The sequence below is a fragment of the Rhincodon typus genome, chromosome 1 (assembly GCF_021869965.1).
Source record: "Rhincodon typus isolate 14 chromosome 1, sRhiTyp1.1, whole genome shotgun sequence".
NCBI lineage: Eukaryota > Metazoa > Chordata > Chondrichthyes > Orectolobiformes > Rhincodontidae > Rhincodon > Rhincodon typus.
Genome location: NC_063332.1, coordinates 93,640,086 through 93,657,906, shown reverse-complemented (window position 1 = coordinate 93,657,906; position 17,821 = coordinate 93,640,086). Strand labels below are relative to the sequence as shown.

General features: G+C 40.0%; 1 protein-coding gene across 5 annotated transcripts in view; it reads left to right on the top strand.

Annotated features, from left to right (window-relative positions):
- Nucleotides 1-17,821, top strand: part of rbpjb (recombination signal binding protein for immunoglobulin kappa J region b) — an 89,659-nt gene that overhangs the window by 36,307 nt on the left and 35,531 nt on the right. For all 5 annotated transcript variants that reach the window (XR_007261746.1, XM_020513966.2, XM_048594969.1 and 2 more), the window contains 2 exons: nt 9,912-10,077; nt 17,349-17,523. Coding sequence is in view for 4 of the 5 variants with exons in the window: in XM_020513966.2 (XP_020369555.1) it covers nt 9,912-10,077; nt 17,349-17,523 (341 nt within the window). In the remaining variant the exon portion in view is untranslated. The remainder of the gene's footprint in view (nt 1-9,911; nt 10,078-17,348; nt 17,524-17,821) is intronic.

Here is a 17,821-nt window from a genome sequence, read left to right as displayed (position 1 = left end):
CGTCTTTGCTCGTCTTTGCTCGTCTTTGCTCGTCTTTGCTCGTCTTTTCCATTTTACATGCCTGTAAAAGCATTCACAGAGGCTGTCAATTTACGAACGTCCAACTTACGAATGCTTGCGCTTACAAACATGATCCCACAAGGGTGTAATTAGCGACCCAGCATACAAAAAAAAATTCCTATACTTAGAAACGACTGCTTTACGTTGTCCTGCATTGTGTACCAACTTGCATACAAATCAACTTGCAAAGGGAGTCCAGAATGGAACCTGTTTGCAACTCGGGGACTGCCTGTATTGTCTTTGGTTCTTGCTAGCTTTCATATTACATTTTTTTCTAAATATTTTTGGTCCTCATTTGTTAAATTTTAAAGTGTTCCCCATCCACATTTATTTATATTGCTTTGCTGCCAACTTCATTAGTGTCTTCCTTTAACCCAGAACAATCTTTTTTGCCATGGCTGGATTTTTGTGCTTCAGATGAATCTGAATTTGTTGTAAACTGTGAATTAATTGTTCAGGTGCCATCCATTACCTGTCTGCTGTCATACTTCTTTAATGTTTCCAGTGGAGCATACTTCATTAGCTCTTCATGCTGTCTAATACACATCGACCCATAGATTTCTTTGTTTTGAGGTAGGCTTTAATTTCGGGTTGACCATGTTACTTATGGACTTAGAATTTTAAGTTGTCACTTTACGATTACTCTTCCATAAAGGTACCTTTACACTGGGATTACTAATTATCTTTTTCTCATTGTACAATCTCAGATTGAAGTGATCCATTTTCTGGTTCCTCAACACATCATGTATGTGCCATTAATTCGTCCTCCACAGCATTATTGCTAATTTAGTTTATCTTATCTAAATGTAGATTGAAGGCCCTATGATTGCTGTATTGCTCTTGTTACCTTCACCTCTAATTTCCAGGTTTATATTGTGTTGTATGTTGCCACTGTTGTTCAATGGTTTGCAACCAATTTCTAACAATATTTGAGGCTCTTGCTGTTTTATAGCTCCACCCAAACTGATCCTTGTGACAATGGATTGGCTTTCTTTCTTCCACCACACACACTCCCTCCCTCCCATTTGCACAATTCAGTGGTTTGTGGTCTAAACTTTCCCTTCACACCACCACAGCATTAGTTGCAGCAACTCAACGTATTGTGAATCTATCCTCTAGAATGATTTGCTAGAACCTCTAAATGTATCTTTCTTACCAAACAACTGACCACCCCTCATAATCTGTCTTTTCCTGACTTGCTGGCTATATCTTATACAGTTAGCTTGTATTACTCACTCTGCTCTGAAACACTTTATTATGTGAAAGATTATGCAAATGAAAGTTATGGATAGGACTTTAGAACATCGATAGTTTATAATGTGGATTGTTTCTGCAATTTTGAGTTATTGTATACCTTGATTGCAAGTTCTCCAGTTTCTATGCAGCTAGTCATGTAATGAGTGATCTTAGTCTGCAGTAGTTTTTAAAATAATTGGGCCAAAGCTGTACACTTTTTGGAAAGTTGCTCATTGGAATTAACAACTTTGTGAATTGCTTACCGCTACTGTTTTAATGAAAGGGTTAAGCTCAAGAAATGGTGGAATAATAACTTGTGGTTCTCAACAAAATGGGTGACTGGATTCAGATTGGCAAGGTACACTCAGTATTTGAAAGTCAGCAAAGAATTGATTTGTGTTGAAAAGTGAAAGGGGTATATGTACCCTGACAAACCTTGACCAGATTGCAGTAACCCTTTTTAACTCGGGCGCATGATGCATGAGACAGACAAAAGTGCCACGAGTCAGGGAAGGTCCAACACAACTTCAGTGAATACTTTATCGAGCGCGTTATCAAGGAAAAACAATATTTATCAGACTCTATTATTGTACCTGAGTTAAATTTTGTCAGCCTCTTCACAAGACTGTTCAGTGAACAGTCTTAAATCTGAGTAAACGGTCTCACATCTGCATTAGCTATCTACTTTTGACACGCTGCTGAGGATTTGCTATACCCTATCTACAGGTCCCTATTCCTGTATTTAGACAGTTTGTCTGAAAGGACTGGTAATATCCATTCAGTAAGGCTGGAGAACAGGCTTTTCTTCAATCTTTGAGGGTTGGCTGATGTTTCAGGATCTGCAGTCATCAATTTGGGCTTCTCTTGTCTCGGTCTGGTTCTGGTCTTCTGTTCATTTCACTGAGGTGATCTCTGGAGATGCTGTTGAGGAAGGTGCACCAAGCAGAGAGAGCTGGGGCTCCAGGTTGTCCTTTTATCTCCTTTGCACTCCTTTTTGAACACTAATTAGTATTCAATACCAGCACTGGGTGGGGGCAGGAAGATCCAATAAGGTAACTACTTTTCATGTTTGGAGGTCACAGAGCATGATTTTGAAATTTTCAACTGTCAAATGCTGTCCTTGTCATGTTTTGCCTCTGGTCTCCTACTTAGCTGAGTACAAAGCGGGTTCACCGGCGGTGTAAAATAATGGTTTGTTCTGAAACAAGTTGGCTATTAACATCTGGCCAGGGAGTTCCAGGCATGTATGATTTCGACAGGAAATTGGTTGTCCAAGGTCAGGCTGCAGGAATACCCTGTTCTGGCTCTGTGGCTTACAAATTGTAGAGTTGGCTAGGTTTAAACTTAGCTTCCATGTTTCAAGATTTTATCCATGCTCGTGAAAAAGGTGTCAGTATTTCTGTAACAGTTCTGGAGATTGTGAGTCACCTGATCATGAGGATTATGAAGATTCCATCATTGAGATATCTTCAAGCCTGAAATAGATTTTTGATTTTGAGTAAGAAAGAGTGGGTGGAAGAGTGGAGTTGAGAGAGAAGATAAGCCATTATCATATTCAATGACAGTGTAGGCCAAAGTGCTAAGAAGGTGACCAAGCAGATCCTCCATGCTAGCAATCTTTGGATTGCTCCCAGTACAATAATCATAGGAATAAGAGAGCAGATAAATACTAAAGTGCTCTGCATTTCAATTTGTAACTAATTAGAACAGCGCATCACATTGACTCTTGTATAATATATTATGCTGCTGTTGTTTACAGCAGTGTGTACAGTATCTGACCCACTTGTTGCAACCTCTCCCCTCCCAAATTGTGACTTCTGCCAGAGGTCTGCATCGGCACGCCGCCACGCGCACGCATGCACACACCTCCCACCACCACGCAACCAGAGACTGCCCATTACCATAGCATTGCCGGACCAGCTCTCCTCCACCCCCCCACCCCAGCGCCAGCACCGTCCACGGGATCGACCCAGTCATGGAAGAGCCTTGCCTTCTGCCTGTAGGGTGCTATCCGAGAGCAGAGTAGCCCTAGCCACTCCGCATCCGCAGGGTCTGGTGACTTCGGAACAAGGCATCTCTCTTCTGAGGGAACTAATAAGAAGAGAAAAACATAGTTGACTGACAGCATCTATCCATGATGGCTTAGGTAGGAGTGATCACTGTGCAGCCCTTGTGGAGAGACAAAGTCCTGTCTTCACATTGAAGTTACCCATAATCATGTTGAGTGACACTATATAGTTGTGTTTGGGGTCGGTCCATTCAGTCAAACATCCCTGCAGGAATTCCTAAGGGTAGTGTCCTAGGTCCGACTATCCTCGGTGATTTTTGTCAATGACATTCCCTCCATCATAAGGTCAAAGCTGAACTGCTCATTGAGCAGTGTTTCGTGCCATTTACACCAACTCAATGATGGAGGCAGGTCATATCCATGTGCAGCAAGACTTGAGAACAATCTGACTTTAATTTTTAAAGACAAATGAAATTTGTGCCATTAAATGATCATCTTCAGCAAGCGAGAACTTCATCATCTTTGCATGACATTAAATGGCACTACCATTAGTGATCCCTCATTAGCAACATCTTGGAATTTACTATTCATGTCGATACTATGGCTACATTGGCAAGTTTAGAATCTGGGATTTCTGTGGCAAGTAACTTATTTTGACTCTTCAAATCCTGCCCACTATCAGGAAGACATACATTGCGAGTATGAAAGAATACTCTGCATTTGCTGGGATGAGTGCAGCTGTGGTAAGTCTCAAGAAGCTCAGTTCCACATAAGATAAAGCTGTCCATTTGATTGGCACCCCATCCATCTTGCACATTAATTCCTATTGCCACTCTTGCATATGACACAAACATGCGTCATATGCAAGCTAGCATCACAGCAACTTGCCAAGGTTTCTTCAACAGCGCCTTCTATATCTGTGACCTATACTACCTAAAAGGACAAGGACGGAAGATGCATGGGAACATTATCTTCAAGCTCCTTTTCAAGCTATTCACCATCCTAACTTGGAAAAATTTTGCTGTTCCCTCACTTGTCGCTGTGTCAAAATCCCAGAACTCCATTCATAACAGCACTGTTTTGTACCAATACAGGATGGACCACAGATGTTCTGGAAGGTGGCTCACTACTAGATTCTTGAGGGAAATTTGAGAATAGCAGGAAATGTTGGCCTAGCCAGTGGCACTTGCATATTGAAGAGGAGTTATCAGTTGTGCTGAACATTGTGGATTTTCAGATTGTGTTAATGGAAATTAATTGCAGCAGAGGTTTGATGCTTGGTTTATTTCAGAAAGACATTAGCCTCTGTATACAATCAGAATATACAATAAATTGTTCAGTATTGTAACAATTAGGGTTAGGCAAGTGCCCATCTTGTTTCCTATACTTGACATGATCAAAAATCATATGTGGCCGTGAACTGAATTATTATTGGGGGAAAATATTGAAAATTTTTAAATGAGTGTTGAGTTTTAAAATGGTTCAGAAATATGGCAACAAAGCCATTTGAAAGAATTTCAGTTACTTCCAGTGTAGATGCCTAAAATGGTCAAAATGTGCAATGAGAATCTTGTGTAAATAACATGTTATACACTCTGGAGGAAATTGACTCTGCTGGTTAACCACAATACTTAGTTTTAAGAATTTAAGTTCTAAGAATTTACTGTAGTGTGATTTAACGTGAGTAGGAAATCAGCAATCAGTTTACATTGAAATCCTTTGACCACAGGTGCGTAATTTGAGAATTATTGGAATTTTGTACTTTGTGCATACTGTTGTAGCAAAGCTTAAAGATTTGTTGGTACTATTGTCGTTTGAAATAATTTTATTTTTGAAGTGTCGGAAATTTCAAGTAAAACTTGATCTTCAAGGGCCAAGAGAAGTTTTGAAAACAAAGGAAGTTTAAAATTTAGCTTCAATATGAGCTGGAAAATTGGACCTGGGAGCTTTAGTTTGGACAACATCAGCACAACATTATGTTGGGAATACTGAATTTTAAATATAAATATAAAAGCCTTTAAATTAAGAGCAGAAGTAGGCCATTCAGTCTCTCAAGCCTGCTCCATCTTTCAATGAGATCATGACTGCTGTGATGGTAAGTGCAAATCCACATTCTCACCTACCCCTGATAATTTTTTGTGCCCTTGATTAACAAGAATCTGCTTACCTCTGCCTTCAAAATATTCAATGACTTCGCCTCTTTCTGAAAAGATAGTGGAAACATTCAAGCACTCTCGATGCTCAGAGGAAAAAAATACTCATCTCATCTTTGTTTTAAATTGGTGGCCTCTGATTTTTAAAGCAAGACCTTGATTTTTAGATTCTCTTGTATGACGAAACGTCCTGTCCTCATCTACAGTGTCAAGATTCTTCAGGATCTTGTGTTTCATTTAAATCATTTGTTAGGCTTCTAAACTGTAGCAGATACAAACTTAACCTGTCCAATTTTAATGCACAGGGCAATCTTCTCATTCTACATATTAGTCTGGTAAAGCCTTGAACTGTCTCCAATGCACTTACATTAGTCTCTAAAGTGACTGATACTGTGTGCAGTATTCCACATGATATCGGGGCAATTTTCACCAGCTAACTGGTCTGTAGCTTCCCACATTCTGTTTCCCTCCTTTCACTATTATTCAATCTATTTAGACCTCCCCAAAATCCAAGGACTTATGGGAAAATTAAAACCAATGGCTCAACTATTTCTCTAGCCCCTTTTAAGATCCTAGATTGAAGTCCATGTGGACAGGGCACTTGCCTTTACATTTTATAATGTCTTTAACATGTCTACCTAACTACAGATAGGTAGTCCATCCCTGGATTTTTTTCTTTCTTGGACAGATGTATTTATTCTGTGTATTGTGACATATCCCCTTAAAGCGACTGTCATTGTAGTTCTGACCTGTCCTTTAACCTAATTTCCCTGTGTAACAAATTCCATAAATTCTTTAACCAAATAATGAAGAATATTTCTTCTAAATCCACTATTTAATTTCTTGTGAATACCACCTTATTTTGATGATCTGCGATTGAGTACTTTCCCTATAAGAGGAAACACTCTGTCCCTTTCCACTTTACCAAAACCTTTGCTAATTTTAATAATCCCTTGAGACTTTTTTCAGGAGAGACCCACTTGTTGATATTTTTCAAGAATGAATACTCCAACATCTTCCAGACTTTTCTAGAATTATCCTGGTAAATCACCTTGCATTCTCGCTGGTACTCCTATTTCCTTTGCATTATGACAACTAGAACTACACGCAGTGCTATAAATGTGGTCTAACCAAGAGTTGATGCAGGATAGTGAAATTTCCCTACTTTTCAATTCCTTTCATCCAGAAATAATTTGGTGGTTTTTTTGTACAGCCATGATCTGACATGATTTTTAATGATTGGATTTGTGCTGAGATTGTCTTGTTCCTCAACACCACTAGACCTGCAGCATTCAAGTATAAGTTACCTCCCTATTCTTACAATCAAAATGTAGCTAACCCCCTCACATTCATGCTTTCAGAAAGTCCTGAAAGGTAATCCAAGGTCTACCCTCTATCAGAGTAGTTAGAACATCTCATTGATTTCAATTGTTTTAAATTAATTTATCTCCACAGTCCCACTCATTGTTAGGATAAATTCACTTCCATGGGTGTCCAAAGTACTATATCTTCAATATTTAAAAAGTGTTCCAAATAACAAGTTTAAAAAAAATCTCACTGCCAGGAACTGGTGGTGGTGGAGGCAGGTACGATATGGATGTTTAAGGGGCTTTTAGATGAATATGCAAGGAATGGAGGCATATGGATCAAGGGCAGACAGAAGGGATTAGTTAAATTTGGTGTCATGTTTGGCACAACATCGTGGGCCGAAGGGCCCGTTCCTGTGCTATACTATTCTATGTTTTATGTTCATTAATTAGGCTGCGCTGACATGACAAAATTGCTCAAATGTCTAATTGTCAAAAAAGCTATTGCAATTTAAGTTTGTTTTCAGAAGAAAGCATTTGCAATGCAAAATTGTGTTATTAGACTGATTTGACAAAATTAGTAAATACCAGAAGAGACCAGAAAAGGTAATATTATAACTTGAGGCGGAAGAAAAATTGTTTGAGTGGCTGTTCAGTTTTATTTTTGACCCACTTGAATTGACCATTGCACATGAAAACAATGAACATGCCAGAAAGTGTTCAAATTTGAGGTGAAGTGGAAATCGCATTAAAGACCAGTGATCATAATTGTATCAGTTTTAAAATTAGTGATAGAAAATGGTAGACTGGGTCTACAAGTTAAACTTCTAAATTGGAGGAAGGCCAATTTTGACAGTATTAGGCAAGAATTTTCAAAAGTTGATTGGGAGAGGCTATTTGCAGGTAAAGGAACAGCTGGAGTCCAGGAGCAGCATGTTCCTGTTAGGGTGAAGGGCAAGGCTGGTAGGTGTAGAGAATGCTGGATCACTAGAGAAATTTGAGGTTTTGGTCAAGAAAAAGAAGAAAGCGTATGTCAGGTATAGATGGCAGGGTTCAAGAGAATCCCTAGAAGGGTACAAAGGCAGTAGGAGTATACTTGAGGGAAGTCAGGAGAGCAAAAAGGAGACATGAGATAACTGTGGCAAATTGGGTTAAGGAGAATCCAAAGAGATTCTACAAATGCATTAACGACAAAAAGGTAACTAGGGAGAGAATAGGACCCCTGAAAGTTCAGCATGGCTGCTTATGTGTGGAACCGCAGGAGATGGGGGAGATACTAAATGCGTATTTTGCATCAGTGTTTACTGTGGAGAAGGATGTGGAATTTGGAGAACTTGGAGTAATAAATAGTGACATCTTGAAAAATGTCCACATTAGGGGAGGAGGTGCTAGATATTTTAAAACGCATAAGGCTGGATAAATCCTCAGGATCTATTCCTGTATACCCTAGAACTCTGTGGGAAGCTAGGGAAGTGATTGCTGGACCCCTTGCTGAAATATTTGTATCATTGATAGCCACAGGTGAAGTGCCAGAAGACTGGAGTTAACATGCTGCCACTATTTAAGCCAGATGGTAAGCAGAAGTCAGGGAACTACAGACCTGTGAGCCTGACATCAGTGGTGGACAAGTTGTTGGATGGGATCCTGAGAGACAGGGTTTACATGTCCTTGGAAAGGCAAGGACTGATTAGGTATAGTCAACATGGCTTTGTGCATGGGAAATTGTGTCTCACTAACTCGATTTAAGTTTTTTGAAGAAGTAATGAAGAGGATTGATGAAGGCAGAGTGGTGGCCGTGGTCTATGGACTTCAGTAAGAAGTAGACTGGCCAGCAAGGTTATAGATCACGTGGACTACAGGGAGAACTAGCCATTTGGATAAGAATTGACTTGAAAGTAGAAGACAGAGGGCAGTGGTGGTGGATGGTTGATTTTTCAGACTGGAGGCCTGTGACTAGCAGTGTGCTGCAAGGATCGGTGCTGAGCCCGCTGCTTTTTATCACGTTATATAAATGATTTGGATGTGAATATAGGCGACATGGTTAGTAATTTTGCAGACAACACCAAAATTGGTGGTGTAGTGGATAGTGTAAAAGGTTACCCCAGTACAAAGGGATCTTGATCAGATGGGCCAATGGGCCAAGGAGTGGCAGATGGAGTTTAATTTAGATATGTGAGATGTTGCATTTTAGAAAGGCAAATCGAGGCAGGTTTTATACACTTGGAGATAGTAGGAACTGCCGATGCTGGAGTCTGAGACAACAAGGTGTAGAGCTGGATGAACACAGCAGGCCAGGCAGCATCAGAGGAGCAGGAAAGCTGACGTTTCGGGTCTGGACCCTTCCTCAGAAGTGGTTTTATACGCTTAATGGTAAGGTCCTGGGAAATGTTGCTGAGCAAAGAGACCTTGTAATGCAGATTCATAGTTCCTTGAAAGTGGAGTTGCAGGTCGACAGGATAGTGAAGAAGGCGTTTGGTATGCTTGCCTTTATTATTCAGTGCCTTGAGTATAGGAGTTGGGAGGTCATGTTGCGGCTGTACAGGATGTTGGTTAGGCCACTTTTGGAATACTGTGTTCAGTTTGCAGGAAGGATGTTAAACTTGAAAGGGCTCAGAAAAGATCTGCAAGGATGTTGCAAGGGTTGGAGGGTTGAGCTATAAGGATAGACTGAAAAGGCTGGGGCTATGTTCCCTGGAGTGTCAGAGGCTGAGAGGTGACGTTATAGAAGTTTGTAAAATCATGAGGGTCATGGATGGGGTCAATAACCAAGGTCTTTTCCCCAGGGTAGCGGAGTCTGCAACTAGAGGGTATGGGTTTAAGGTGAGAGGGGAAAGATTTAAAAGGGACCTAAGGGGCAATTTTTTCACGGAGAGTGTGATGCATGTATGGAATGAGCTGCTGGAGGAAGTTGTGGAGGCTGGTACAACTACATTTAAAAGGCATCTGGATGGGTATATATGAATAGGAAAGGTTCAGCGGGATATGGGCCAAATGCTGGCAATGTGACTTGATTAATTCAGGATATTTGGTCGGCATGGACGAGTTAGTCTAAAGGGTCTATTTCTATGCTGTACAGCTCTATGACTCTAAATACCATTTGGGGTGATATTCAAAATGTTTAACTAATATGAATGCTTTATATTGCAGATTTTTCTGCCCTCCTCCTTGTGTATATCTAATGGGCAGTGGATGGAAGAAAAAGAAAGATCAGATGGAGCGAGATGGATGCAACGAACAAGAATCACAACCATGTGCATTTATTGGGATTGGAAATAGTGACCAAGAAATGCAGCAACTTAACTTGGAAGGAAAGGTAGGATCCTATTAAACAACAATCATGAGTTTGTGTTGCAACTGCAAAGATAAACAGCAAGCATGTATTTAAAGTACATATTATATAGTGTTGTTTGTTTGACGTAGTCTACTGGCACCAGTTGCAAATATGGTTCAAACTAACTAGTTTATTGGTCGTGCTTTGCATTAAGGGATATTTTGGTGAGATTAGAACAGTGTTCATTCAGCACAGTATGGTCTGTGTGAATTCTGCTGTGCACCATATGAAATATTGAAAATGTGGTTCACTATTTTGACCACTTTTAAGATAAGCAGGTTGGAAACTTGTCATAGCATTCGTTGTTTTCTGTCCATATTTTTACTTGAGGGTTTTATTTTCTTGGACATTTGACTGCAGTACTTTATCTCAGAAGCTTGTAGAAGTGAAAAATGAAGTGCATGTTGAGGTGCACAACTCCAGGATTTGAGAGGTTGAGAACTTGAATTAATAGATCAGCGGCTTTTGAAAATGAGTTTTGCGTGTGGCTGTCTTAGTAGATCAGCTAATAAAACAGGTACAAGAAGGTTATTAAATAGTTTAGTGAATTATGGAGGGTCTTGTGGTGCAGTTGTAGTATCCCTACTTCAAGGCTTAGAAGGTCATGGTTCAAGTCTCACCTTGGGATGTGATAGCCATCGAGGTCTGTCAGTCAGAACATAGACTGATATAGTTTTCAGCATTATCTGAAGGAGACTTGGTTACAAAAAGTACGCATTTGGAGTACAGTTTCACAGGGCCTCAGTTAGACCAAGTCCAGAGTACCATGTTTCATTTTGCACATCACAATAGAAAAGAAACTTTTGATAGTGAATGGGGTGTAGTTCAAATCCTTCAGTATCTTATTGGGATTTAGGCATAACTTATGAGGGTAGTTTGTGTAAACTTATATTTGATTCCTTGAGTATAGAAGCTTGAGAGAGATTTGATTGAGGTTTTAAATGCTAAAGAATTCAATAAGAGGGAAACAGTCCTCTGGTGGGGGAATCAAGAATGAGAAAGTGTGTAATACTACATTTAGAACACTGCCATTTAACAGAAGCTAGGAAGTGCTTTTTCCATCGATAATATTGGAATTCTGTAAATTGCTCTCCCAATATGCTGTAGGTACTGGGACAAAGTCATAAAGATGTACAGCATGGAAACTGGCGCTTTGGTCAAACGCGTCCATGCCGAACAGAGATGCTAGACAAATCCAGTCCCTTTTGCCAGCATTTGGCCCGTATCCCACTTAAACCCTTCCTATTCATGTCTCCATCCGGATGCCTTTTAAATGTAATTGTATCTGCCTCCACCACTTCCTTTGGCAGGTCATTCGTTTGGAACTTTATTGTTGTTGGGACATTGCATTGGGCTACAGATCAGCCATGATCAAATTTAATGCTGGAACATGATTGAGGGGTTGGTTGATTGACTATGTTCATTTGAATCTGACTTTAATGATTTTGTTCAACTATCGCATATGAATAAATATTGTTCTATCTAATGTGTTTTCTTTTGGTTGCCCACCCTTTGAGCTGTTTCATAAATGTGGCTTTATTTGGAGATTCATACTGCTCTCCTTACAGAGAATAAATTGTCTCCTATATTGAAAGGCATTTTGGGGCACTTTTACTTCTGAAAATGGTTCAGATTTGTACAGTTCGAGAGGTTTATTTTCTTGTATTGGTATTTCCTGTGTCCTCATTCTTACCAGCACTTTTTTCAGCAGCCAACCTGAGGCTCAGCTATTTGAACTGACTTAATTTGCCTGAAATGGAGGGCTTAAGTTATAAGGAAAGGTGGATAGGCTGAGACTTTTTGCTGGAGCGTAGGAGGTTGAGGGGTGACAGTATGGAGGTTTTTAAAATCATGAGGGACATAGATAAGGTGAACAGCAAGGGTCTTTTCCCTAGATTGGGTGGGGGGGCGGGTGGAGAAAGAGTTCAAAATTAGGGGCATATTTTTAAAGTGAGAAGAGAAAGATTTAAAAAGGACATGAGGCAACTTTTTTTACACAGTGGTTCCTGTGTGGAATGAGCTGCCAGAAGAAGTGGTGGATGCAGGTAGAGTTAGTGTTTAAAAGACATTTGGATAGGTACATGAATAGAAGAGCTTTAGAGAATAATGGCTAAATGCAGACAGTGGGGCTAGTTTGGTCTAGGAACATGGTCCATGTGGACTAGTTAGACCAAAGTATCTGTTTCCATGCTGTGTGACTATGACTCTGTACATAATCTGTGTAATTATTCACCCTTATTAATTGATAACTTTAAAGATTCTATTATGACTTATGAGCTTTTTCTGTACTTGGTTCTACTTACGTGACGTTTTTTGACAGGCTGTCCCCTTACCACAAGTTTGTGATGTCTGGTTTTTGTTGACATCAATTTGTACATTATTCTTTGAAAATAGAAGAAATGTTTAGTTTCTTCTTTGGGTGACTTTGGAATTTCTGCCAGAAGAGTTGTTGAAACTCAATTAATACAACTAGAAATTTAAGCAGGAGTAGGCCCTTCGAGTCTGCTGTGCCATTCGACATGATCATGGCTGATCATCCAAATCAAGACTCTGTTCTTGGTGTCTCCCAAAACCCTACCCTTTAGCCCTGAGAATGATGTCTAACTTCTCCTTGAAAGCATTCAAAAATTTGGCCTTAACCACTTTGTGGCAGAGGATTCCAAATGCTCACTGCTTTGCAGGTGAAAAAATTTCTACTCCTCTCAGTCTTAAATGACAACTCCATATCCTTTAAAATGTGATCCCTGGCTCTAAACTCTCCAGTCATTGTGAATATGCTTCCAGTGATTACTCCATCTAATCCTGTTAGAATTTTATAGGTTTATATGAGAATTCCCCTCATTCTTCCAAATTCCAATGATATTGTCGTTACCAATCCATGTCTTCAGACATCAGTCCTGCCATCCCAGGTATTAGTCTAGTAAACTTTTGTTGCATACCCTCTGGCCAGAACATCCTTCCTTGGATAAGGATACAAAAGTTATTCACAGTATTCAAAGTGTCATTTGACCAAGTTCTGTATAATTGCAGCAAGATAGCTCGGCTCCCGTACTCAAATCCTCTGACTATGAAGGCTAACAAACACAATCACGTTCATCACCTGTTGCATATGCTTGTTTTCAGGAACTGGTACGCAAGATACTCTGGTCTCGTTGCACCTTCCCTATCCCAGTCTTTTGGCATTCAGACAATCTGCCGCTCTGTTTTTGTTACCAAATTAGGTAACTTCACATTTATCCCCATTATACTTCATCTGTTATGCATTTTCCCACTCACTCAACTTGTCCAAATCACAATGAAGCATCTCTGCTGTATCCTCGCAGTTCACCCTCCCACCTGTCTTTGTTGGTCTGCAAACTTGGAGATATTACATTTAGTTCCCTCATCTAAATCATTAATATGTTGTGAATAGCTGGGCTCCAAGCACTGATCCTTGTGGTATTCCAATAGTCACTGTCTGCCATTCAGAAAAAGACCCATATATTCCTACTCTTCCCTGTCTGCCGACCAGTTCTGTATCCATGTAAGTGCACCATCTCCAACCTTAATTTTATATGCTAATCTTTCATGTGAAGCCTTGTTGAAAGCCTTCTGAAAATCCAAGTAAATCTCATCCACTGGCTCCCCCTCCTCAACTCTACAAATTACATTCTGAAAATTTCCAGTAGCTTTGTCGAGCACACTTCCCCTTTTGTAAATCCATGCTGATACTATCCGATGCTGTTGCTGTTTCTCAAGCGCTCTGCTATTAAATCTTTCATAATGGACGAGCATTTTCGCCGCTAATGGTGGCAGGCTAACTGGTGTATAACTCCGTTTCCTTTCTTTTTTACATAGTGGTGTTACATTTGCTACCCTCCAATCCATAGGAACCACAAATTAGATAAATCAAATCGGTAACAATAACGTACAGTAGAATTCCTGGAGTGTGTGGGGAAATGGTTTTTTTGGATCAACAAGTTGAGGAAAGGGCCATCCCAGACTGGGAATTGTGCAATGAGAAAGGAATAATTGGCAATCCAGCTGCGCGAAGCTCCTTGAGGAAGAGTGACCATAATGTGATGGAGTTCTTAATTAAGATGTGGAGTTAGGTAGTTGATTCAGGATCCAATTTCAGAATCTAAATAAAGGAAACTCCCGTGGTATAAGGTGTGAGCTGGCTGTGATAAATTGGGGAATGTTACTTAAAGGGATGATGGTAGATAAACAATGGTAAACAAAGGGCACGTGAATGAACTGCAAAAATTATTCATTCCTGTCTGGCAGGAAAAAAAAACAGAAAAGATGTTCTGACCATGGCTAACGGGGGAAGTTAGGGAAAATATTTGATCAGTGGAAGAGACATACAAATTGGCGAAAAAGAGCACACCTGAAGTTTGGGAGCAATTTAGATTTCAGCAAAGGAGTTTAAAGAGATTGATTTTAAGAGAAGAAATGTAGATTACAATTGCAAGCTTGCAAGGAATAGATGAACTTGAATGCAAACACTTCTATAGGTGTATGGACAAAAAATGATGAGTGAAAACATTCAGCAACAGGAAGTTAAAATGGGAATAAAGGGATGGGAGACCAATTAAATATGTATTTTGATTCTGCCTTCACAAAGGAGGACACAAATATCATCCCAAAAATGTTAGGGAACATGGGATCTATTAAGGGGAAAAATCAAAGAAAATCAGGATTGGTAGGGAAATGGAATCTGAAAAATTGATGGGAGCAGAGGCCCATAAATCCCCCTGGCTTGGCACTACATTCCAGAATACTAAAGGAAGTGACCCTAGAATTGGCAGATGCATTGGTGGTTTTGTTTCAGTAAGTGTGAGAATATCTTAGGGTATTTAATCTACATGGCAGGCGTTTCTTGGTTAATTCAGGAGACACTGAAGAAATTCAACGCAAGGAAGAAAAAATATATTAAGGGGAGTATGAGGCAACTACGACTGACGAGGGAAGTCAGGGACAGTATATCAAAGCAAAAGAAAAAGCATACAATGTGGTGGAGATTAGTTGGAAGCCAGAGGATTGGGAAGCCTTTTAAAAATCAGAAGATACCTTTAAAAGCAATAAAGGGGGAGCAGGAGAAATATGAAAGTAACCCAGCTAGTAATATAAAAGAAGATGGTAGGAGTTTTGTTTTGGTATCTAAAAAGTAAGAGAGAAACAAGGGTGGACATTAGACTGCTGGAAAATGAGGCTGGAGAAGTAATAAAGGGGGAACAAAGAAATGGAGGAGAAACTGAATAGGTACTTTGCATCAGTTTTCACAGTGGAAGACACCAGTATATCAGAACTTTGAGAGTCAGAGGGCAGAGGTAAGTTTAATGACCAAAAAGTCGGATAAATCATCTGAACTGGATGGACTACATTCAGTTCTGAAGTCGATAACTGAGGAAATTGTGGAGATATTGTTGGTGATCATTTAAGGAATCACTGGAGTGAGGGTCCCAGAGGACTGTAAAGTGGCTAATGTAACACTCCTGTTTAAAAGAGGGAGGCAGAAGACTGAAAACTACAGGCTGTTTAGCCTGACCTCGGTTGTTGAGAAGATTTGAATCCACTACGAAGGATGAGATTATGGGGTACTGAAAGTGCATAGGAATACAAGGCTGAGTCAGCAAAGCTTTGCAAGGGGAGGTCATGCCTGACAGCTCTGTTATAATTATTTGAGAAGTTACACAGGCTGGAAACAGACCTTTCAGTCTAACTCGTCCACGCCCACTAGATATCCTAAACTACTCTAGTCCCATTTGGCCCATATCCTCCTTAAACGCTCCCTATTTGTGTACCCATCCAGATGCCTTTTAAATGTCATAACTGTACCACTTCCTCTGTCAGCTCATTCCATACATTCAACACTCTCTGCGTGAAAAAGCTGCCCATCAAGTCCGTTTTAAATCTTACCCTTCTGACCTCAAACCTATGCCCTCTCTAGTTTTGGACTCCCCTACCCTGGGGAGAAATGTCTTGGCTATTCACCCTATCCATGCCCCTCATGATTTTATGAACTTCTGTAAGGTCACCCCTGAGCCTCTGACACTTCAGGGAAGTAAAGCCGCAGCCGAGTCAGCCTCTCCCTATAGCTACAACCCTCCGGTCTTGCCGACATGCTTGTAAATCTTTTTTGAACCCTTTCAAGTTTAACAGCATCTTTCCTATAGCAGGGAGACTAGACTTGAATTCAGTAGTCTACAAGTGACCTCACCAATGTCCTCTACAGCTGTAACATGATGTCCCAACTCTTAAATTCAATGCAGTGGCCAATGAAGACAAGCGTGCCAAATGCTACCTTCACCGACCTGTCTACCTGCAACTCTACTTGTAAGGAGCTATGCACCTGCAACCCTAGGTCTCTTTGTTCAGCAACACTCCCCAGGGGCTTACCATTAACTGTATAAATCCTGCCCTGATTTGCTTTTCCAAAATGCAGCCCCTCTCATTTATCTAAATTAAACTCCGACTGCCATTACTTGGCCCATTGGCCCATCTGATCAAGGTCCTGTTGTACTCTGAGGTAACCTCCTTCACTTTCCACTACAACACCAATTTTGATTTCATCTGCAAACCATACCTCCAATATTCACGTGCAAATCATTTATATAAATAATGAAAAGCAGTGGACCCAGCACCGATCCTTGCAATACACTGCTGGTCACAGGCCTCCAGTCTGAAAAACAACCCTTTGCCACCACCCTCTGTGTCCTACCTTCAAGCCAATTTTTTTTGACTAATACTTAGGAAGCCATAAAACCGCAGATGCATACGCAAATATTTTTTGAGTTATATATATATAAATGACAGTGATAGAAATTTAATGAGAGGCGAAATAAATGTGCTAAACTGCACAGCCATGTTTTAGTAGGGCAAGGAGATCAAAGAAGTCAGTTGAAGTTGGAGTCGATTGTAGCATGTCAAAGTCTTAGCATTTGATTTTAATCACTTTGCTTGCTTGGTTTAATTATCACTGTAATGACTGTGATCAGTTTGACTTCAATTGATATTTTTATTCTTCCCCCAGAAAAGATGCACAATTAATAAATTTTCATTCATCAGTTCGAAAGCACTGAACCTGAACTGACAAGCTTATTGTGAAAATGTTCCGTTCTGTTTTCATTCTAAAGTTTAACGTTGCAATTGATGTCCAGAAAACCTAAAACTAGTTCCATGAAATTCCATCTTGTCTCAGTCACATGGGCCATATTGCTTCTGCTTTTATTTGCTTATTTGAACAAAATCTTGTCCTTTTACTGTTGCAGAACTATTGCACAGCCAAAACATTGTACATATCAGATTCTGACAAGAGAAAGCACTTCATGTTATCAGTAAAAATGTTTTATGGTAATAGTGACGACATCGGCGTCTTTCACAGTAAGCGGATCAAAGTAATCTCGAAACCTTCTAAGAAGAAACAGTCCTTGAAAAATGCAGACTGTGAGTATCAATGCATTTTTGCATTCAAGTAGTATGTCATTGTACAATACATGATATTGCGCACAATTTTTCATTATTTAAACTTAGAGCCCTGCATAATGGCTCACTTAGAAACAAGCTGGTTATTCCCAAGCTTACCATGCTTACAAGAGTAATTTGTCATCAGTCCTATAGTTTGGTAGGAAGACGGGAGAGGGAAGCTAAACTGGGATGTTTACATTCAGTGAGGTTGAAAAATTTCAATGGAGTCCACTATTTCCACCAGAGGGAAAATTATAAAGCTAGTATTTGAATTACA